The sequence below is a fragment of the Sebastes umbrosus genome, chromosome 10 (genome assembly GCF_015220745.1).
Source record: "Sebastes umbrosus isolate fSebUmb1 chromosome 10, fSebUmb1.pri, whole genome shotgun sequence".
NCBI classification, from domain to species: domain Eukaryota; kingdom Metazoa; phylum Chordata; class Actinopteri; order Perciformes; family Sebastidae; genus Sebastes; species Sebastes umbrosus.
The window spans coordinates 843,348-868,375 of NC_051278.1; the positions used below are offsets into that span (position 1 = coordinate 843,348).

Genomic DNA, 25,028 nt, shown 5'->3' on the forward strand with positions numbered 1-25,028 from the left:
CTTTTTCTCAATCAATTATTGCTTGTCAAACCAAAATGTTTAATTCACATTAGACTGTTTAAAAGAATCATGTTGATTCAACACATTATTTTCCAGTTACAATAATACCAATTTATTGTGTAATGTTAAAGTAATTTCATCATGCAACTCCAACTTGATTTGTTAATGCTGATATTATTCAAAGGTATTGTGTAACTTTATGTTCCTGGTACCCGAGTTAGGTCTGTAAATCTAACTTGATTTGTTAAAGTTAACTCTTTCCAAACGTACTGTAGACATCGGTTCCATGTTCCGATTAAGTGAGTGCAAATACAAAATCATAAATGTAAAAAAGCTGATTTGCATTAACAAGAAAAGACAGAGTCAGAGTTCTGTAACAAAATGTTGCTATATTGTGCAGTGCATCAACAGCAGTGGATTCAATCACAAATACATAATGCAAACCACACAACTGTTTGTGGTTTCACTGAACAGTGGATTCACAATAGAAACATTTTTAATTCTGCATAGAGTGCAATGGATTCACAATACATATAATATAACCTTGCATTAACCGTTTTCAAAGTGTATCAATAGGAGCATATACATACTTCAACCGTATCTTCATAGTGGATTAAGAACAGCCAATACAGTTATAAACCCAGTGTAAACTTGTCACAGTAGATTTAAAAGTGCAAATATAAAATACTGTCAACTGTTACCACAAACAGCACATTTTCAAGAGCAAATACAAAACTAGAATAACACTATCTCACAAGTAAACTAAACATGGCACAAAGTGAATAAGGCAAAATTAGAGGTGGTGCTTTGTTAAAAAGTTTACTCCCAAGGTTAACACTGCGTAAACCATTTTTCACAGTGCGGACAACAGTATTTTCAAAGTGGATTTACAAATGAAAAAACAAACAAATATAAACCCTGCGAAAAAAAGTTTTTCTCTGAGGAATAAACACAGATATGTAAACCTTGTACAAGCTGTTGTCAAAGAGGATTCAAAGTAACAAATTATAAACAGCTGCTTTATTTCTAAGTTGACTCAGAGCAGCAAACTAAAATGGTTACAAACCCTCTTTAAACTGTTTTCATAATTCAATTTAATTCAATTCAATTTATTTTTGTATAGCGTCAAATCACAACAGAAGTTATCTCAAGACGCTTTATATATAGAGCAGGTCTATGACCGTACACCATAGTTTAGAGACCCAACAGGATCCACCAAGCGCACTGTGGCCAGGAACAACTCCCCGATTACTGGGAAGAAACCTGGAGCAGAACCGGGCGCAGGGCGAGCGACCATCTGCCGAGACCGGCTGGGGGGATGGATAGATAGATAGATAGAGAGAGAGAGAGAGAGAAGAAGCCACAATAATAGCCTAGCAGCTGTAATAGCTAATACAAGTAGGACTGATAACACAAAACCAATAGTGGTGGATGGAAAGAGTGATAATACAACTATCAGAATTGATGTAACAATTGAATAATGATTCATAAAAGAAAATAGTGTCAACTTACAACAGTGGATTCACAAAAGAAAATGAAAAAGCTGTCCACATGGTATACCCGAGATGCTATGGAAGACAATTCAAATGTCCTTTGGTTTTTAGTTTTTTTGCTGGCAGTGCAGTGTCTCTGACCCTTTCACTGAAAGAGCCTGTTTTTCAGAGTGAGTGCTTTGTTAGAAAGTTTACCTCCATCTAGTTCCATGAAAATCTTTTGGACTACTTCAAAGGTGAAGCGGAGGTCAGCATGGTAGCTGAGGTTCAGGGCAAACATAAGTCCGAACAGCAGAGCAACAGCTAATGCTACATTATCCAGATCTTGCAACACTTTGATGCCTTCAAGGACAATTCCAATGTCCTCAGGTTCGTCACCTGAAGCATGTTCTTTAAGAACATAAATCCCAACAGTGGTATCTTCAATGGCCTCCTTGACGGCGTTTTCATCCATGCCCTATACAAAACAGATAACGGTAGGTAAATAAAGGAAGGTAAATAAGAACTACTTAACCAAGCCCCTATTGAGAAAAGAATAAATACATATAAAATTGGGTAGTCATAGTGACAGTATATAGACAAGGTAAGGTGAAAGTTAGAATGAAGGTAAATTTAGAGACAAGGACAAGTAACTACAGTAGAACATTAAAACAAATAGGTTTTTCAGATGATGTTTAAAGCACATGAACCCTGTTGTGGCCAAAGTTTGACTGGCAGTATGCCAGTCAAACTTTGACCATCACATTGGAGACTGACTTTTGTTTTATTATCTTTAAATTGCTTTACTCATGTCAGAGAACTGTGTAGCTGTTTAACAAAATTAAAAGAATGAAACATGAAAGAATGAAACATTAAAGAATAAAATAATAGATGAGCATCAAAGAATGAAGATGTAGACCTAGATCTGGTGAATAGTTACAAAAGTGATGGATTGTAATAGAACAACAGCAGTGGCCAGGACAGAGACAAAAAGAATGGTGACAGAACAGTTATTGAGTGTGTGAAGATATAAAGGGCTGAAACTACGATCTGAAATAGGTACAGTGCCATTTTGAATATAAGCTAATCTTGCTTGCTGAAGTTTTAATTCAGCATCGTAGGTGAACTTAGGCACATGAAAAACAGCAGGCCAAGAGGACCGTGAGCTTGTAGACTCACTCGATGACAGTATATCTGTATCCACAGATCCATCTGACAGGGACGAAGAGTCATTTACAGAGGAAGGACTGAATGCTTGGGGTCTTAGGACTGGATTGAAAACAGTGGACCTCTCATCATCATGCTGAATAGTGGTGGGCCTTGACATATCAATGACTTTAAGAGTACCTTTGTCTTCTACTTCTGAAACTGAGGTGAGGTTAAGGAACTCATTTCCAAACAAGGAATCCATAAATTGAAATCCAAAATTTCCCTGAAGTCCACACTGTTTCTTCACTTCAACGATGAGGTCATCAATGGATGCAGGGAGTCCAGGGGAGAGAGTCAACCTCTGACAGCTGCCATCAGTCAAGATGATCTTAAGGATCACAGCAGTCCCCATCCTCAAAGCTGTTTACTCTGCACAGACACACACAACAATGATTAGACGTCAGACATACATACATTTTAGATTTCAAGTTAAATTTAATACTTTTAAAGACCTTTTTAAAAGACAAATTTTAACTACATTTCAGGCAGATTTTTGGCCAAATCACCTTTTCCCAATTCAAACCATCACTGCAGGTCAGTATAAAGGTCAGTACTGTTGATCTGGTCCACGTCAGATGTTGACAAAACTAAATTTAAAAAGTTAATGTTGAAATGAAGACCTCATGAATTCATATTTAAGACTTTTTAATGAGCCCAATACTATACAATTGAATTTCAAATTGAATTTTAAAAAAGATTTAAGGACCTGCAGACACCCTGGAATAGAATTATGAAATAGAGTAGGTTATCCCATCTATAACAGCAACACAAAATAAAATAAATGTGACAGCACTTACCAAATTCTGTGCAAATAGGATGATGGACCTATGAAAGAGAATATTTAGAATCAGTGAGGTGAACTCAGTGGATTAACTCAATTTCCTAAAAGACCACAAACAAATATAACAAAAGCACAAAGCAAAGATCCAACAGACATTAACTTTGAAGTATTTTCTGTAATATGACAAAATGTTGGACACAATGGCAAGCTGGAAATATTTTTAAATCCAGTTTGAGTCTGACTTTAAGAACGTTACATCATTCATTTGAACACTTAGCTTATGTATGTGAGGAGAGAGAGGATGAGAGAAACTAACATGATTAACACAGGTTCTACTCAACTGTGTCGCGCGCAAATAACCTGCGTTTACCTTCACACACACAAGCTCTCTTTGTCTCACACACAACACACACACACTCACACACTCACACACTGTTCTAAACGTCGTATTAATTCATGCAACCCCTCCCACCAACTGTATAACCGACCGCCCGCTCGTATTCGCCGACAACCTTCTCCCCCCCCGCCAGAGTCACGCTGCCCGCAGAGGAGCGAGGCTCGGCCCGCTGACTGACTGCTCTCCACCGGCTGTCAGTACATTGAAGCACGGTTATCAGCAGCGGGACCTACAGTAGCCACTGTTAGTGTTACAGTGTGTTCCAATCCGCGTACTTCTGTACTAACACTCACTACTTTGAGTGCATAAGTGCGTTCACACTGGGAAGTACGGCAAAATGCAGTGCACTCAAAGCACCCGGATGTTGTACTCAAAACGGTCAGATGGTTGAGTGTGGAACGCTGGACACTTTCCACACTCAACTGTCGCCATCTTGGCTACGTAGCGGAAGGGGCGGAGCCACGACCACTATTCAAACATACGCAGATAACAGAATAAAACAATACGTAAATATACCGGTGCATTTTCAGCCAACAGGAGGACACATCGTAGGCGACGACGTTGGAAACCTAATTTCCACTCTGCTTTCATTTTTTTTCCAGAAGATATTTTGGCGGGTAGCGAGCCGCGGTCAAATGTTGAGATCGTCATTTTGCCGCAGAGTATTCCATTTGAGACGATCCTACCCCGCTGAAATTTATGCACTACTCAAGTGAGTACAGAGTGCACACAGTGCACTACACTGAAGTGTACTTCTGGAAGTACATGGATTGGAACACACTCTTAGTGTTGGTGTTTAGCTAGCTAGCTAGTTAGTTAGGTAGTTAGCTAGCTAGCTAAAAGGCTAAAATATGTACACAAACAAGTCGATGACTGTTGTAACTGATACTTAGTGTAACGTAACGTTACGAAAACAACATTCTAGTGGAAAATGTCGCCTACTTGAACACGAATATAAATGAATATGATGAACTTACTGTTTCAGTAGTTAGGTCTCTGTTGGAGGAAACATGTTGCTGGAGAACCTTCCAGTTTACACGGTTAACGCTTCTTCTTCTTCTTCTTCTTCTTCTTATTCTTCTTCGTCTTGTATTGCGGCGGTTGGCCTCCAGCTGATTGGTGCATTAGCGCCACCTCCTGCTCCGCAGTGACCAATGACAGTTGGCCCCGCGCTTTTTAAATATATTCCACTTCCGGTGGTGACAAAACTCAATTACATCAATTTAAATTTTTCAATTCAATCACTTTCTATCAATGCGAGAGGAACTTGTATATTCAACATTTCCATTAAACAACTGAAGTCTACATGATTAAGCATGTTTACACAAGGAATATGAATGAATTGTGTTACATATACTAACTACATTTTTGTAAATTCAAAGACCTGCTATTTCCCCTTTTCTCAGAGCAGGATCTATCTGCGTGTATTTGCAGAATTTAAGAGTGAAACAAAATTAGAAGTGTGTGTGTGTGTGTCACTGAGTTGTTCTAGTCTACACAGACAGTCCCTTGACCTCCAGTTACAGTCAGTCAGTGTGAATGTGGCAATCAGGAGGTCAATGACACCGAGTTAACGCTGAAAGCACTGACGCCAGACACTGACAGCTTAAGCACCTCACTAATCGCTGGTTGTGCCGCTCTCTGCAACTCTAAAATGTTCTTAAATCAATTGAAATTTCCAGGATTAAACAAAAAATATTACAACTGGGCATAAAGTGTGTGATCATGTGTTTGTGTATATGGCATTATTCTATTGTCATACTGACAGTAAACATCCCTTTACCAAGCTTTAAAGGTGCTATTGATAACATTGATAACATTAAGCCACTATGTCGCAGTCTCCCTCAACTGTTCCATTGCATTCACTTCACAACAAGTCGTTGCCAGGCAATCTCAGACATTTATCCGTTTTTTCCACACTAACTGACGACCCAGAGATACCAACGTTGTTTTACTATTGGCTCACAAGCCTTGTTAGAAGTGGGAACCAAATGTCAGGTATCTTCCACAGAGATAAACAAAACATTCATTTTGGACCCGCCAAAATGTTCAATCATAATCATTGTTTCCAGGAAAAGCTTGGATTCTGGATGGATTATTATTTTTTTTTAAATATATTCGTCTACATAAAAATGTCATCAATAAGGCCTTCAAATATTTGAATTTTCTGTAAATGACATTATATTTTCCTGGAACCAAACATTTCAAAAAGGTCAGCAAGACTGGCACCAAGTATGACATTTATTAGATCAGAGTCTGACCGTTATTATAGACCAATATTTTTTCCAAATCTGACCTTTACATTTCTTCTATATGCTTTATGGCCAGATTAGAGGAGTTTCATCGCGGATTAACACATTTAACTAATCCCATTGCCCAGCTGGATTCAGCTGTATCATATCCCTCTTTTGATGAAGACTATCGTGAACATCAATACAGGATCTGATGTGATAAATGATCTATAACTAAGAAGAGCTGCATAGCGGGGTGTGAACTAGGACTGTGCAACATTTTTCCAGACTTCATTAATCCCAGTGAGGACGTGAAGATATCAAGCATGAAGACTGTTTTTGAAGCCGCTGCATTTTACATTCAGTAAGCAGCCTGGCTTGTTTCAAGTCATCTGCATGTTATTTTTAAGAAGTTTTCTTAAAAGCATAGTTGCATTGAGACACTCATAGCTGAGAGCTTAACTGCAGAGAAAGACCAACTGGAGGTCAAGTATGGCCAATATGCATCTGTCATGGCTGAGAAGAGAGACAATAAGACAGCAGGCAGGTTGGACGGATGTTTCTGGAAGGTTTAAGTGAACATCAGAAGCTCCACCTGCCCTGAGGGATGGAGGTCAGGTAAGAGTTATTTAAATCTCCCCCCCTGAGAAAGCAGAGAAGAGGGAACTGTCAGCTCTAAGTGGTGATGACTGACAGCCAGGAGAAGGAGAAAATGAAATGTTTCTTTGCCGACATGAAGAAAGATTTTGAGAGCCGCTGGAAAATAAAATAGTGCTGAGATTGTAAAGTTGACCAAATTCTGAAAAGATATCCGATAAAAATAATGACCATTATCTTCAGTTCAGATAGAACCCACAACTTGTGAAGTGAAGTCCACGTGTTAGATGATACAAGAGAACACGTAGAGCGGTGCAGGAATGATGTATTTGTGTAGCCCAGCCAGGAAGTTAGCATCACACTGGGTTCCCTCAACTAAAAGCCAAGGGGATCGTTCCATTGGGTTTTGGATTATTGCAGAAAATAATCTCTATGGCAAACAAACATTAACATCTCTTCAGCTTGTGTTAACCACAGACCTGATTTTCAGGCATCTAAATAAAGACCCATTGACTTCCAGACGAGGGAACAGGAAGTGCTAAAATGCTAACTCATTTCCGGGTTTTAGGACTCTATTGGGAATGGTATGCATCTTTTTCGTCCTGTTGCTTAAATTAGTTTACTGGCTCATCTCCAGTGTGCTTTCATTCCTCCCTTATCACCAGATTTCTGCAGCGGCGGGGGAGTCCACATTAACAGTATGTCTGAAAAAGCCTCTGAGGCTCTGAGAGGGCAATGCATTATCTATGTTTCCACTGTTTACCTCTCATGAGAAAGAAACAAGGCAGATAATCACAAGTAAAACTCTTCTACTTCTATATGGTATCCATTAATATCAAGTGGAGCAAGGCAATGATGAAGGAGTCTATACGTGCTGGCTCAAAAAAACGTTGCTGAATAAATTAGTGTGAAAATAGAAGGAACAGAAAGATTCAGAAATCAATTAAACACCTTACTTCCATATAACAAGACGGCATAATGACAGCCTCAGGGAGAGATCATCAGGCACAGCAGGAATCAGTTAGGTCATGTGTTTGGGAGCATCTCCAAAATAAAGAAGGGAATGATAGGAAGCTGCCTTTCAGTATAGAGTAAATGAGATAATAAAAATCTCCCTTCCCTTTAACAACTACTCTCTCTATACCAGCTTGTTAACAGCCCTGAGCGAGACTGACGCAGTAGGAACCACAACCATCATGTGCCTAAGAGCACCAACAGCAGAGAAACAAGGAGTTCTTCAGGCAAAGATACAAGAGCAGTCGGGCGACCGTAGCTTCAGCAGTAACGCTAATTACTTATTAAAGTTATTTCGCCTGACAAACAAAACATATTCATAACGGAGGATGGGCTTTCATGGTTGCTGGCAAATTAAACTGCTCTCTTCATTAGACCTATGTTTTAATTCATTTTCCTGTTTTTGTTTCTTTCATTTTATCACTGAGCCAGCAGCATCATCTAACCCAGTGGTTCCCAACCTGGGGGTCCCGACTCCCGCTAGGGGCTGCCAAAGCTTCACAGGGGGGTCGCAAGGCCTTCTTGATTTTAAGGAGTGTTTTTTTAATATATACAGTTGGCCTAAATCTCAGCATTTCATTCATATATGTGAAGAAAACTAAATGAAATCGTTATTTTTAAAGTTTGGATTATTTTTTAAGATATAAACAGAAGGCTTGTCGCGGTAGTCGGTGTTACCGTTGTTACACAGTGGTCGGGCAAACACCGATTACATTACGTACCCACCACCCCCACCGTTATTTTGCTATTTTACAGAAATAAAACCTATTTAGTTATTTTTTGTGTAACATCGCCGTGTTATCAATACATAGTTGGACGACGGACGCTACAAACTGAAAGTGAATGAGAGAGTTGACAGACGATGGCGGAGGATTTGGTGTCCAAGTGAAAACAAAAGCGCCCTTTTGGCAATATTTCAGATTTAAACCGAATGCTATAAGGGAATATTATACATAACATTAACGAGGTAATCGGTGAGAGGAGGACGGAGCGGTCACAGCCGGTGTGCGCGGCGGAGCAGCACCGGGTGGAAACCTGCAGCACCGTAGCAAAAGCTCTACCGGAAAGGCCAGACACACTGTCATTCAACGTTAAAGGTCAAAGTAAGCACCGCTCTACATATACGGAACATCATCTTTTCTTGTAAAATGTCCGTTGTAATTGGTAACACCGGTGATGTCACAAGTTTATTAACCAGTGGGAAAATTTCCTCACCGTCACAAGTTCTTAAAAATCCCCTGATGCAATATTTAAATAATCTGATGAAAACTCATCCAGATCATTCAATTTACTCAAACTTGTTCTGTACTGTTATTGTTATGCACTGAATATCCATAAAATGCATCACTTATTCAGGGGTCGTCAGTTTACTCAATGAAAGAAAAGGGATCCCCTGCGATGTGACAATTAGCCCACAGAAATTACAGAGTGGAGTAAAGAATCTAGGGTATGCATTGGTCTGCAGAAGGATTCTACTACTGTTCTTGTTCTACCAAAGGGGATGTGATAAATGACCACCACTCTGACCACAAAGTCATCAATCAAGAGCTCCTAACTTTTCCAGAAGCCCAGAGGGGCAGGTACAATAAAGACAGAGAATTTACTGGCCTGCAGAGACATCTTTGTTTCACAGAAGAGGAGAGTAGGGGAGGGAACTTTTAATTCCAGAGAAGGAAACATGTTTTAGCTGCAGCAGGTTGAACATCCTGAATTGCTCCTGCAACAACTAAATGTTTTAAGAACAGGGTTTCCTAACTGTAACACCAGTACATTTGTGTTGTTTGCTCTGCCATCCTGAGACACACACATACATTCATCAGCCTGCAGACGCTGCAGCAGCGCTCTGCAGGCTGATAAATGATGAGCAGTCTCCAGGGCCATGTGTTTCTCTGCCTGACAGCAGTAGAGACAGACACACCAGCACAGTTTTCATCACATTTAACACCCCATTGACTGCTTCACAACCCTGCAATGTTTCATGTCTCTTGGTGTGTGTGTGTGTGTGTGTGTGTGTGTGTGTGTGTGTGGGGGGGGGGGGGGGGGGGGGGTGTGTGTGTAAATGCCTGTTTGTGTCCATAATTGCAGCACAGAACAACTACACTTGGGCGGATTCCACTGCAACGCAGTTAAAGTGACATTATCGGAAAGAGAGACAGAAGTGAGGGGAGGCAGAGAGAAGAGAGAGAGAGATCAAGTAACAAAGGAAGAGAGGGAGACGGAGAGGAGATAAGAGTGGTACAGAGAAGGAAGAGCATTAATGATAGTGTGAGAGCTGCCCCGGATGACAGCAGTGGGCTTGGTGAACAGAAACAGAATCACAAGAGGAGGAGATGAGGAGTATAAGCTGTACTGGAGAGGACTAAACAATCAGCAGAGTTAAATCAGCTGCAAATGTTAGAATTAAGGAAGTGATAAGCAAGCACACTAATTAAAACAACTCGAGTATCAACTATGAAAACACATGTTTGTGTTCGTCCAAGTTCTGGCATTTTACTGGCATCAGTTCAGTTCCAAAAAACATTCAAACAAATCACTGACTGAAGCCTTAAAATCAGACTAAACCAAAGAAGATGGAAGAAATTCAATTATTATTTTCTCCCCAAACCCACACAACCCAAATTGTGTGTGGTTTCCCCCAGAATTTCTGCACAACAGAAACGACTGCTCCGTACTATAAGCTGGCAGTGAAAACATCTCCTGGTGCCAAACTTTATACTCAGGAATGTGTCGAGGCCTTCGCATTTGAATAGAATGGAGAGCCACGTCAGACCAAGTTGGCAGGAGGATGTTTCTCTGGCAGAGACGTGATGGACGCTTGCCATAACGCACACATGTTCAACAGAAGACAACATGTCACAGCCTGACACACGCTGGTCACTTCCACTGAAACGGTGAAGCATTACTCAACTCAAACTGACAGACAGATGTTGGACTGTGGCCTCCAGGACTGACATTCATTTACACACATCTGCATCTTTGTCATTTAGCAACACTTTTATTCAGCGACAATGAGTGAGCAAGTAGACATTCAGTTTAGTACTTTCAGTACTTTCATAGCCCAAGAAAAATACTTGTTTTGTAAAACATAAATTAAATGTATGTAAAAGCGATTAGAAACATAAGCAGTGTTTCTCACATAGAGTTTACTTTGGCGGGCCGCCCATATACTGTATTAACCACCACCTAAGTACATTTGGTGGACTTAAGTGGACTAGTAGAGGCAGAATGCTGCTCGGGAGCGATTGAAGAGCCCCACTCTGCTGGAGCAGCTGTCTGTGCTGGAAGGACCCACGGCGGAGCTGCAGGACTACGATGCAGCGGCCCCGACATGCTGCTGAACTCTGCTCACCTGGGACTGGATCCCCCGGTATAATATACTGCTGCACGGGCTTCACGTCATGGAGGATGTTCCCACTGTAACGTACTGGGCGCTGCGTCACCCCTCACTGGATTGACAGGCTTCTAGTGACTTTACGCACACACATAAGGTTCGTTCTCTTCCAGACTGCAGTGATTGTTTTTAATAAATCTTTATAAGACATTGTTTTATTGGTATTTTTCGTTGAACATAACGGTCTTGTCGCTGATCTTTCTCCGAGACTCCCACATGGCCGACTTTTTCCTTTCATTTCTATTTGTAAACAAACCACACGTGTGCACGCCGGCACCCGCCGTCAGATAAACATCAGCCACTGTCATCGTGAATGTCATCTTATTAGCTGATAGGCTGATGGCAGTCAACAAGGCGATACCGATGTTCGTCAAAGATAAATCGGTGCATCTCTATTCATAAATCATCTCCTTTTCAGTAGATAAACATTTGTATTTGGACCCTAGCAAAGCCGTTTCCATTGCAAGTGTGAAATTCCCATCAATTTTCTATCACAAAGTGAATGAAAGAATGAAACACACAGCTGCTTTGGTGTATAATGAATAACTAACTTAGGCTGATAATGTGTGACACATCTATCAAGTGTTGCAGTGGTGCTATGACAATCCACAGGTTAACTGCTGAGAAAGAAATCAATTCCTACTCCGAAGGAATCCACAGCGGGACCACTGCACACCTCGTAGGAAAAGTGTTAATCTGCTCGAGTCTGAGGAGAGTCTCTAAATCCCTATGAAATGACTAATGTGTGTGTATGTGCACCTTCAGGGTTTCTGCACAGTCCTTGATTGATATGAAGACATCTACCGTCCCCGTCCTGTCATGTGGCAGTGAGGGAAGCAGTCCTGATTAGCCACGCTTGCCTATAGCCAGACAGAATTACCATGTAATCAATAGCAACTCTGTGTTGTTTCCAGCATATAACTTATATCCTCGCCACGCGTGTCAACACGTCTGTTAGCGGCAATGACACTTGTTGGCTTCTGACGATGTTTTCAAACTAAATTTTACCAGACAGGTTGACTAACAACACATTCTTGCTCAAAAGCAGCAGCCTCAGGGGAATACTGAAAGCATTCATGCTTCATTTCACACTGAGTTGCACCCTCTTTAAGTAAGGAACAGAATAGTGTGCCTCACTTACTGCACTCCTACTCAGATACCTAGTATTGCTAGGTATCTGAGGGTTTGAACCAACAACTATCTGGTTACAAGCTTATATTTCTAGACATTAGGATACAGCCCGGTCTAAAACAACAACAACAACAAAACAGGATATAATCCTTTCTGATGACAATTTGTTGAACAGGGGGTTTGACCAAACAATCTGTACTGCAGAGTTTGAAACCAGCACTCACCAGTGAGTTAACTTTGCTGCCAGACTATAATGAACTTTGCTCCTCACTATACCAACACAGCAAGTCATTTTCAGGCCAAAGTTTGAGTTTTGACACTCTCATTTGCTACAAGAAGAAGACTGTACGCTGTGTCCGTCCCAATTAATAATATGATCAAAAAAAGCACGAGGTGTGTGGTGCATTCAAGAGCTAACGAAAAGCTCTGACTGACTGAAAACTCAGAATTGGATGCTGGACATAATGCATTGACAATCTATGGTATCAGACAAAAAAGTTGGTGCATACGTGTAAGCATGCACACACAACCCACAGACGTTTCCACACATCAATGCACACAGGAAGACTTATCAAATCAATGCTAAAAGACAGATATGGTCCTTGGACACAGTTATAAGAGATGCAAGAGAGAGTCAACTGCTTCACAGCAGCAGCAGGAGGAGTGAGATATTAAACTATTAAAGCAGGCAGACCTTCCACTGCTCCATCACACCAGTATGCATGTAGAATATTTGCTTAAGCCTTAATAAAAAAATGTTTCTCTGAGCCTCTGAGAGTTATATGTGGAAAGAATTATGCTTACAGGATATTAGTTTTTTTTCACCTATGTTGATGATAAAACGGACATAATATACACGATACAAGCAGGAGATTTGCTCAGCTAGTTCTTTGTGTAGCCAATGAGCCTTGGTCAGTGGCATCAGTTGAGATAAATAAAGAGGTGGGATCACTAATCTCAAAACTATGACACTTAAAGGCAAAGCCTGTAGTGCACCTATATTAATATTTTATTTACAACTTGGATATGTGACTGATTCCATCCATATTATGACTTTAAACTCTGTCCTAGGGATGTCCATAGTTAACCGTTTAACCGTTAGCCGACATTAAGCATTTTAACCGATTAACACTATCGGTTAAAAGAAATGTTAATAATTAATTAAAAAGCTGAGCGGCTCGTCTCTTTAAGGAGAAAAGCTGGTCCACCTTAAAAGTCCACCTTAAGAGGCGGAGCCGGAGTTGCAGGATACAGGAAGTCGGCTCCGGTCTCTCCGGCTCGCTTGAGCGGAGCGGAGGAGTTGTAGTTTCGTATCATTTATTCACCGACAAATAAACTGTCCACACACTGCTACACCTACGATCACAGCTAGAACGCCACCAACAACCTCACACTCACCACCAACCAACACGCACGCGCGCACGCACACACACGCACGCACGCACACACACACACACACACACACACACACACACACACACACACACACACACACACACACACACACACACACACACACACACACACACACACACACACACACACACACACACACGGTCTGTTGGAAACTCGCTAAAGTTACTCAGACTACATGTGTGGTGGTGGCGAGCACGAAGCTTCCGGCGATGCTAGAGCTGCTAACGTAGCACAAACACACACACTGTTTGTTGGAAACTCACTAAAGTTCCGCCGGGCAGACACACAGCTGACAACCTGCTAAACTAAACTAAATGTGCGGTGGAGACTTTTATTGGGAAAGTGGCTGCATGTCCGCGACACTACACGCAGCATCCCTACTTTGTCCTTTCAATCATTTATTGTAGTCTGATATTGATTTCCCATTATCATCCTCCCATTGATTGATTGTTAAATGTTTTATTAGATAATGATAGTTCCAAAACCGAACAGTATTACAGATTAGCAAATCAGAGAAACATGTGATGCAAGCATTAGCATCTAACTGAGGTGTAAAGGCCAGATTATACATGTAGCTAACTATACATAGACAGTACAATCAAGAAAACAGTGAAATAAGGTGCAGAAAGATGCATGTTTGTAAGAAAATCAACAGTAGAAACACAGAAAATTAGTCAGTTTATCCATTTTTATAGAGGTCAAAATATAAAAACTGCTATCATGTGCCAAGGAGGTTTGATTTCTAGCCCTGACCTGAATGATCAGTTTTACCTGCTACAGATGAAAACAGTTATTTTTTCATCAAAGATGCTCTCAAGTTTCAGAGAGGCAGTGCTGCAACACCGTTAATGGTGCTTTATTTCACCGGCAAACACAAACACTGAACTCATTAATGTTTTAATGGTTGGTCTGAATTGATTCTGGAGTCTGAAATGGGAGTGTGAGAGGAATGCTAACTCCCTCTGCTCTGCAGAGGAGTCGACTACAGCAACTAGGGCAACAGATAAAGACCAAAAATTACTTTACAAACATAGATATCTATGATAAACAGTCACTCCCCCAATCCTAGGCTCCTAGTCTGTCACCACTTTGCTTCCATCTCAAGATAAAAGGAGCTTGTAGAAAAAGAAAATGTAGAGGGGAGAAATAAGCTGAAACCTCTCTAAAGTGGTGAAATCATTGATTTGCTAGAAGTCAGAAAACTCTCTCACACACTCACAGACTGCCTCCGTCACCAATTCAACATTTAGCCACCGATAAGGGCCGACTAGTGCAAATGCTATCAGCAGTATCACATAAACTGTCAGCAACAGGCGCTTAACAACAGACCAGACCAGACCTCTCCATCTGCAGGTGACATTCCCAGATGCTCCAATTAGGAATCCTCTTAAAAAGGCACATTTTGCTTTGAGGTGTTGCACAAAGAGCCATATCAATTATTATGCATCATGTAACCTCGCAGGTCACTGCTCTGTAACTCATCTTAACTACTGTATGATGTAGAAAAAGAATACTTTAAAGAAGTGAAGCTCCATCCAGAGAAAGACAGAGAGAGACCACATTACTTGAGGTCATTAAGAAAGATTCAAGCATTTATTCTGGCTGGATGAAAATGCTCATGCAAGCTCACTCCAGCCCAAATCCACATGAGAAGAGGAGTCGAGCGACTTATTACACTTAAGACTCCAGAAGAAACTGTCTGAAAATGTGCACCTTAAAGGCCCTGACAAACCAAGCTGACGGTCGGCCGTCGGACACTTTGGGGCCGTCGGTGTCCTTCGGCCTAGTTTTTCCAGTGTGTACCGCCGTGTCTCGTGTCGGGAGTTTTTTCGGCCGATTCAGCATGTTGAATCGGCGGCGGAGCTCGTCAGTGAGAGAAATCACTCTGATTGGCTGTTCAGCTTCAACGAATCAGTGCACGAAGAGAAACGGAAGTGAAGAAAGCAAGAAAAGTAAAGCACCACCGCCTGCTGGTGTGAAGAGTTATGTCCTCTCACACAGGCGCAGAACGTACGTGGTAATTGACCGTTGGCTGTAGTCTTTGCATTGCATTCAAATGCAGCTTGTCGGCCAAGCCGCAACGTGAGGCGACGCAACATTGCCGCTAGTTCTTTGATGTCGGCTTGGTGTGTCTGGGCCTCAACATCCAGGAGAAACTGTATGAAAATGTGCACCTTTAACCCCATATTTAAACGATATCGCGTCACCACTCTCTCTATGATGGCCGACTTTTCACTCCGCCTTTTGATTTCCGACTTGGTCGGACAGCACGCCGTATGAACTAGCTCTGATTGAGTGAACGCTGGCCCTAATGCAGGGGAATCACACAGGAAGAACCAAACACACACAGCAGAGCAGACGATTGAACTTCTCACCTTTTGATTGTTTGAAGTGCCCTAAATCATCTAGACTTTAGAGATTAATTTACGGAGCCTTTGAGTGTCGGCCAAGTGTGCAAAAAGCTTTCACATTTCACACAATGTACATTCAAAGCACCCACATCTATGGCCACACATACGTGTTCAGCCTTTCTTCCTGTGACTGATGCCAGAAATGAGACGGCTGTAGGTTTTCAGAAATCACTTCTGAGGGCTTCAGGATTTGAGATCCATTCGAGCTCTGGGGACTGTTTCCAGCCTGCGTAGATGGAAAGTTTCCACTGCAACAATAACATACCGTACCGATGAAGTCCAAGGAAGGCAGAAAGCGTGCGCCAACGCTTCCTCACACACTATGAGCCAGGCGTGCCGTGCACGCATACACACACACATCAAAGACGAGCAGAGACCCTGAGGGAGCACTCTCAGCCACGCACTACTTGTATCAGAGGTTATCTAAATACTATTTTATGCCGTGAAGCTGACATTTAAGATGAGTGGTAGCATCACACACTGGCTGGCAACAGAAATGGGCATGATGACAAGACTTTTTACTTGAAGAACAAAAACAGCACTTATTAATCCATCTCCAAGGGTTACTAAATTTAGATGTTATCTTTATCACTGTTATCACAAACTACTACAGATAAGAACTAAATTATGTAACAACACATGGCTATATATATATATATATATATATATACATATTTCTTCCATTGAATAACATCAGAGTTCTGCTCCGATTGCAAAACAAAGCGTACTACTGACAGTGTGCTGAGCCCACCCACCCTTTGCTCTGGGAAGAGATGTACATTTTTCTCATTCCATTCTCCAACACGTTAACATCTGTCCCAGGTCTAAGCTCTGTGGGGTTGTGTTAGTCACGCCTACGGCATGCCGTTTGGGAATCCGTGTCTGCAGGCTACATCTTTACTTCACAAGTCCTCATTTTTCACTCATTACAGGACACATACCTGCAGGCTCAAGTGTAGCATACAAACACCCATCTCACCACACCTCTGAAAACACACCCGATAGCTCCTCCAACTCCTTGCAGTGTCTATCATTCATTCATTCTTTACTACAGAAAAGGGATGTCACGGTGAAGACATTTTCCCATCAGTTAATAACCTTGTGACAACACCGGTGTTACCGATTACACCGGACATTTTACAAGAAAAGATGACGGTCAATATCAGTAGTGCTTATCGTCTTGTCTGTCAACTCTCTCTCATCCCGTGAAAAGTGTGTGAAATCTGACTTCCCCAACACTTTCAGTTTGTAGCGTCTGTATATGTATTGATAACACGGTGCTGATATACGAAAATGAACTAAATGGGTTTCATTTCTATAAAAAAAAAAAGCAAAACGACGTGAGAGCAGTGGGTAAGTTATGTAATCAGTGTAACGCCAGTAACACCGACTACCGCGGCAAGCCTACTCCAGAAATATCTTTGGGTTGTACTTTTAAACATAGAGGTTGAAGGAAAAGATGCTACACTACTTATTATAGATGATGTCAGTGTGTGGACATTTGCTGTTATTGTTTCTAACAACGTTTACAACTTTAAACTTATAAGTCAGGGCCATTGTCTTAGTGTAAATAAAAAATAATCTCTTCAAATGTTATCAAGATTAAATATATTGATTATTTTATATTATATATATAGTGTTTCCCCCTAGAGGGTCCGAGCGAGGTCCACCCACCACAGTCTCACAAAATCGCCGTGCTTGTTTTTCATTATGCACCAAAATACCACGGCAGATTATTTGTATGTGAAAACCTACATGGCAACGAAACTCTTTCTTCTTCTTTTGCAAATAGCATGGACACAAAAACTGTGACAAATGGGGAGATATAGAGAAAACTGTGCTACAAGCAAGCTGACAAGATTGACTTTTCAGTCAGGAGTTTATTGTTCAGCATTTGCTTTCATTGTTTCTAACAATGTTTCTAACTTTAAACTTATAAATCATGACCTTAGTGTCAACAAAAATATCTCTTCAGATGTTATTAAGAATGGGATATTTTGATTATATTACATTCAGTGTTCCCCCCTAGAGGGTCCGAGCAAGGTCCACCCACCACAGTCTCACCAAATCCTGTGGGAAACACTGATATTTATGATTCTTGACTTTTGCAGTACTTGTTTTTCGTTATGCACTGAAAAACCAAGGCAAATTAGTTGCATGTGAAAACATACTTGGCAATAAACCTGTTTCTTCTTCTTTAGCAAATAGCATGGACACAAAAATTGGGACAAGTGGGAGAAAACTGTGCTACAAGAAAGCTGACAAAAGTGACATGTCAGCAGATTATTGTAGATTATGTCAGTGTGCAGACACACCGTCACTGTTCGTAACACTGTTTACAACTTTAAACGTATAAATCAGGGCCATTGTCTTAGTGTAAATAAAGATTATCTCTTCAAATGTTATCAAGAACTAAATATTTTGATTATATTATATTCAGTGTTTCCCCCTAGAGGGTCCGAGCGTGGTCCACCCACCACAGTCTCACAAAATCCTGTGGGAAACACTGACATTTATAATTCTTGACTTTTCATTATGCACCAGAATACCATGGCTAATGACTTGTATGTGAAAACCTATTTGGCAAAATAACTTTTTTTTCTTTTTGCAAACAACATGTACGCAAGAATTGTGACAAGTGGGAGAAAACTGTGCTACAAGAAAGCTGACAAGAGTGACTTTTCAGTCAGCAGCTCATATTTTCAGTAGATACACTGTAAAGACTACGCAAGGAAGCTCCTGTAATGTTTTATCTTTCTACACATGATCTATTTGCTGATATAATAGTGCAAAGAATAATAGCTCTCATAGTTTCCCTGGTTCCAGTGAGGTCAGAAGTCAAGATCAGATTCCCTACAGCATCCCTAGAGCTGGTCGGTGTTTAGTGGTTTGCTCGAGGACATTTCAGGAGAGCTGGGACTGCTTGAACCACGGCCCGTCAGGTTGAAGGAAGGAACGGAGATCTTTCTGCCTGCTACCCTCTTTTCGGGCGGCTGTGGCTCAGAGAGTAGAGCAGGTCGTCCACCAATCGGAAGGTCGGTGGTTCGATCCCCAGCTGCTCCGGGTCACATGTCGATGTGTCCTTGAGCAAGACACTTCACCCCAAATTGCTCCCGAAGGCATAGCGTTCACATAGTGTGAATGAGTATTTAGATCAGATCCTGATGGGCAAAGTTGGCACCTTAGCAGCCTCTGTCATCAGTGTATGAATGTGTGTGTGAATGGGTGAATACTGACATGTAGTGTAAAGCGCTTTGAGTGGTCGGAAGACTAGAAAAGCGCTATATAAATGCAAGTCCATTTACCATTGGTGCACAAGAAGAAGAAGAAAAAACATAGCAATTTTACAAGGCAGCCGGGCCCCTCCCAGCATGCAGACATGCCTGCACACCAAGGAGACTGAATGTGTGTGTGTGAATTATGGCCACTAGGAACGAGCTCAGCATTCCAGCACACACACACACACACACACACACACACAGTTTTCATGAGGCTTAAATGACAGCACTGTGGTCGACTGTTGACTCCCCAAAAAACACTCACCATTTCTTAGTGCATTCCACCATCAGCTCCTGATAGGAAGCCACGAACTGGAACTTGGAGGCATGCTTCCCCACACGTTGCAGTCTCTTCCACACCGAGGCCATGTTGTTCTTTGGGGAGCGGGTGGTTTCTGTGCACCTATCCCGTCCTGGACTTCCTTCTTTGGGCTTTCCTCCCTGCACGAATTCACGCTCAGTGTTTTATAGGAATCTGAGCATATCCAACCCGCACATAACTAATGTTTTTAAGCACATTTGATTATAAAAAAAGATAAAGACTGCACATCCATCCAGTCGTGGCTGCTGGTCTTTAAAAGCTGAAATCTGTGCAGCAGTGGAGGAGATCTGATTTGAAGGCGAGCATCATGTTGTGAAGAAATGTTACTCCATAATGTAGAAAAAGGCGTGATGAGTAATCCACTTGGTATTAATGTAATATTTCCATCTGGTGATTGTCCTGCAGAATAAAGAAAGAAAAGAAAGGAGCACAGTCAGTGGAGCAACAGCAGGACTGAACAGCCCCAGAGCATCCTGCTGATATCTAACATTAAAAATAATAATTATTATTTTATTTGTAGAGCACTTTTCAAGCACAAAGCACTTTCCAAGGAAATTCACAACATGTACAACAGAATACACTGAAACATAAATAATTAAATAAAAAACAATAGAAGGGAAAATAAAGAAACAAGCACATACATATTCATACAGTTACATATACACATATATACACATATATATACACACACATCAGCATACAGAAGACTATAACTCAGCTGATTGAAAAGCCATTCAACCTTAAACTCCCCCAGACAACATAACATCTCCTCTGTTGCAGTCTGTAGCAGCAGAGGAGTTAAACCAACCCGGTTCATCTCCTAACAGAACAGAACTCTGACTGGATGTGAGAGAATGTGTGGACTCTCCTGCTGCCGGGTGGAGGCTAGTTACTGGAGTAGCAAGCTAACTGTGGATGTTTGATAATATAAAATATGAATGTGTGTCATTAAAACATTAACAGAGAAGCAGTGACGTTACATTACAATAAGTCGTGTTGACTATGAAGTCTACAGAAGCATTCACAGAGAGGCTCCAGTAGAAACTAGAACATTTAGTAAACATGGAATATTGTGAGGAATGTGTGATCCAGAGTGAATCCAGGGAGTAGCCGGAGCCGCTGCGCTCCGTTAACCGGGAGGATTCAGCTGCGATGCTAACCCGAGTTAACCCGAGTTAAACCGAGTTAACCTGTTTAAACTAACCCGAGTTAAAGACCGGGCTGTCTGTGTGATGACACTCACCTCACCGTGATGTCCAGCGCAGTGTCCGGTAAGTGTCCTCATCCAGAGATGGAGAGAACCGGAGAGCTGAGTCTACACACTGAACCAGCAGAGAGGAGCCGAGCTGGTTCCTCTCTCTCTGCAGCAGCAATACCGACACCAGCCAGACGCACACACACACTGCTGCTGCGCTGCTGAGGCTCTGCTGCTGAGGCTAGTCTGAGGCTAGTGCTGCTGCGCTGCTGAGGCTAGTGCTGCTGAGGCTAGTCTGATGCTAGATGCTAGCCTGCTAGATGCTAGCCTGCTAGATGCTAGCCTGCTAGATGCTAGCCTAGTGCTAGCCTGATGCTACCCAGTGCTAGCCTGATGCTAGCCTGATGCTAGTTAGCCTGATGCTAATTAGCCTGATGCTAGCCTGATGCTAGTTAGCCTGATGCTAATTAGCCTGATGCTAGCCTGCTAGTTAGCCTGATGTAGCCTGATGCTAGTTAGCCTGATGCTAGTTAGCCTGATGCTAGTTAGCCTGATGCTAGGTAGCCTGATGCTAGGTAGCCTGATGCTAGTTAGCCTGATGCTAGTTAGCCTGATGCTAGGTAGCCTGCTGCTAGCCTGCTGCTAGCCATCACAACAGCTCTTGCTCTCCTGAGGTGAACAGGTAAAGGTGAGAGTAGAGCTCTGGAACATCTGTTAGAGCTGCTTCCTCCTGAAACACACTAACAGCCTTCATTCCTCCTCCAGCAGGAGCCCTCACACAGCAGAGCAGAGTAATCCAGATGTGCTCTCAGAGTTTTGTTCCTCTGGATGATATATATTGTTTTGTGTGTGTTTATTTTTTTTTTATTTCAAAATGACAGTATCCATAGTAACAGCAGAAAACATTAAAAACGTTTACACACAAAAGAAGCATAGTGAAAACATAAACAAAGAGGTGTGTCTAACATTAAAGGACAACAGAAATGAAACAAAACAACATAAAATAATAATAAAAAACACACAATACAAATAAATAAATAAGTAGATAATAATAAAAAAAAGACCACGCGAGAGTATGATAATAATTTCACTTAAAAACGTTAAAGATATATATTATACATTCATTGTTTTCATTGCTTTTTTTTGTTTTGTGAGGAAGAAATTGTTGACAGATATAATTCAATTTCTTTTATAAATACAAAGACATTTTTTTTGTGGTAAATTTACACTTGTGAATGTGGAACTTTGCGAGAATAAAATATTAAATTAATAAGAAAAAATGCATTACTGTCTTTGTCACTGTAACCATAGCAACAAAATATAATATTTCTACAGTACAGTGTTAAAATCTGAGAAAATGTTAACAAGTATAAAATTATTGACATCTTTCCACAATTCACATGTAAATTTACAGGACCAGAATAGACGAGAGCAAGTTTCAGGATGTGATTCGCAGAAGGAGCAATTTACATCTGGCTATATGTCACTCTTTAACTTCTGTAAGGAATGTTTCACTGCGGATGATGATGATGGGAACCGACGTTCAAAACGACTTCCGGTCGTGGTTTGTAAAATAAAATCCTTACTGAAGAGCAGAAGTAGCTAATATAAACACAGATAGACATATGTGTGCTCTTTCATAATGAATCCACATTAAATGTAATCGCAGTTGCTTGTTTCCTCATTTAAGGCGATACATTCGAAACACATTGAGACGTTTGTTTTATTTTGAAGGCTAACCTCTGTACATCCGGTTACGTTTTTATTTTTATTTATTTTTATTTACTTATTTGCACATATATAAAACTGCACAAAATCAAGTCAATGAAGAAAAAAAGAAACAAAAAATGTGTCAGGAGAGATCAAGAGTTTCAGCCCCAGGAGAAAAAAACAATAACAAAAAAGGAAGAAAGATCTAAACTAACATCATTTTAAAAAAATACAATAAAAGTTAACAACAACAAGAAGTACACAAAATGAGCAGAAAAAGTAACCAAAGTGGAAAACAATCCAATAAAAACAATGAAATACATAAAAAAAAAACAGTATAGAGAAAAAGAAAATATATCTAAACATATCAAAAGATGATTAGACATAATTAATTAAATATGATGATCATTTCCTTTTAAAATGTTCTAAGGATAACGAGCTCTTGATAACATGTATTTTGGTGTTCTTTGTTTCCATGGTGAGCTTGACGCAGCGTGTCGCCTCTCCATTGGTGGGATTCTTGAGCCATTTACAGATTGTTTTCTGATTCATGAGGCATTTCTGGGTTGATGTGTAAAACTGGTCAAATCCAACAAACAGCCTTCAAAGACTTTTAATCCTTGACTGTGTGAAAGTAAATAAAAACATACTCTGGTTTTTCCTTGCGATGATTGCTGCTGTCCTAAAGACTCAATCAGAAAGAGATTAAACTCTGTTAGTTCTTAGTTCAGTATAAATCCCCGAAGTACCGCTTTTAAGCCAAATAATAAATTAATAAAGAAATAATCATAATAACTGACATTTATCATTAGATATTTCATTTCATTTCATTTCAAAATTTATTTCAAACATATAAAATATATATATATTTTTTTTAAATAAAAAAAAAAGAGAATGATCATACAAACAAGTGGACAGCAAGAAAAAAATAATATTTACATACAATGAAAAGCATAATCAAAAAATAAATTGTCAAACACTTGATGCCTCGGTTTACATATTCTAAAAGGAGTGAGAAGAAGTACAAATTTATTTAATCCCACTTTAACCCCTTCTCCATAAATCATTCATTGATAATTAACCAGCTTCCTTATTGAGCTAAACATATACTCTAATTAATTTTCCTAAACATGTCTAAATATAATATTTATTACCTTTTATCTCTGTCATACAAAAACATAAATTAATTACTGATATCATAAAATATAAATTCATTATTAATCCAGAATACCAATTCATTACTTATAAATGTATTTTAATCAAAATACAAATTCTTTACTTACATATTTATCTTAATCATATTGACTAGTTGTTATCTTTTCGTATATGCACATATTATTATTTATAATATACAATACGCACATGTAATACAATATACAATATATAATATATAATATAATAATAATAATAATATATAATATACAATATATAATAATAATATATAATATACAATATAATATATATATATATATATACATATATATATATACACAATACCCAGTATATACAGTATATACAATACCCAGCATCTGACCATGCATATGAAATACAATATAAAATGTGATGATTATACATTATTCTTATACAAATACATATATAGGAATAATAATAATAATAAGATATCTTTACTTTAATCAAACAGCTGCCTAACTGGCAAAATAAATTCAAATCTTTAGGATGAAAACACTACGTTTAAATACTATAGTATCAATATATAGTACTGGTAGTAGTGTAATGTATATAGTAGTATACTATAGTATCAATATATAGTACTGGTAGTAGTGTAATGTATATAGTAGTATACTACAGTATCAATATATAGTACTGGTAGTAGTGTAATGTATATAGTAGTATACTATAGTATCAATATATAGTACTGGTAGTAGTGTTATGTATATAGTAGTATACTATAGTATCAATATATAGTACTGGTAGTAGTGTAATGTATATAGTAGTATACTACAGTATCAATATATAGTACTGGTAGTAGTGTAATGTATATAGTAGTATACTATAGTATCAATATATAGTACTAGTAGTAGTGTTATGTATATAGTAGTAAACTATAGAGTCAAAGCTCAGCCCGTCAGGTTAGTGCTAATGAGGATGAGACTTCCACTTCCTGGCCGTGTCACATTAATAAGTGAGTGTTAACCTCGTAGTCCTGCAGGCCGGGGGTCTTTTTCACATGTTGAGAGGAAATAAAACACCTACCATCCATCAGAAATCAATATCCCCTCCTCCACACACACACACACACACACCCCTCCTGGTTGTAAGCACAGGCCTGTGAGTGCAGTGGAAGCAGCGCTGCGGAGGGAAAGACAATATGAGGCAGATTAATTTAATCTCAAAAACAGATATGGATGTAATAACAGGAAATTGATATTGTATCCGTTTATATGTCGCTCAGGGTTATAAGCTGCCAGGGAGATTGTGGATTTATTATTTTTGTTTGTTTGAAGGGGCTGGA

At 40.0% G+C, this 25,028-nt stretch overlaps 1 protein-coding gene and 2 long non-coding RNA genes across 12 annotated transcripts in view; 1 reads left to right on the forward strand and 2 right to left on the reverse strand.

Moving 5' to 3' along the window:
- ehbp1 (EH domain binding protein 1) overlaps positions 1-21,088 on the reverse strand; it is a 214,095-nt gene extending 193,007 nt beyond the window's left edge. For 8 of the 9 annotated variants that reach the window (XM_037783094.1, XM_037783086.1, XM_037783088.1 and 5 more), the window contains exons 1-2: positions 20,894-21,088; positions 19,594-20,049 (exon numbers count right to left, since the gene is read on the reverse strand). In XM_037783094.1, coding sequence (XP_037639022.1) covers positions 19,594-19,697 — 104 coding nt within the window. In that variant the 5' untranslated portion in view covers positions 19,698-20,049; positions 20,894-21,088. Of the gene's footprint in view, positions 1-19,593; positions 20,050-20,341; positions 20,461-20,893 lie in introns of those variants that run through there. The other variant, XM_037783084.1, reaches the window with a different exon arrangement.
- On the reverse strand, positions 1,339-13,783 carry LOC119496050. 2 transcript variants are annotated; one of them, XR_005208621.1, is made up of 3 exons: positions 3,479-4,232; positions 2,652-3,050; positions 1,339-1,950 (listed from the first exon to the last, which is right to left on the reverse strand). It is a non-coding gene; the product is annotated as an uncharacterized LOC119496050 (long non-coding RNA). The 2 variants fall into 2 exon arrangements; XR_005208620.1 differs by lacking the exon at positions 1,339-1,950 and adding an exon at positions 13,761-13,783 and having other exon boundaries at positions 1,959-3,050; positions 3,479-3,878.
- LOC119496052 lies at positions 8,142-21,325 on the forward strand. The gene is made up of 3 exons (XR_005208623.1): positions 8,142-8,153; positions 20,836-20,842; positions 21,196-21,325. It is a non-coding gene; the product is annotated as an uncharacterized LOC119496052 (long non-coding RNA).
- The last annotated feature ends 3,703 nt before the right edge of the window (positions 21,326-25,028 follow it).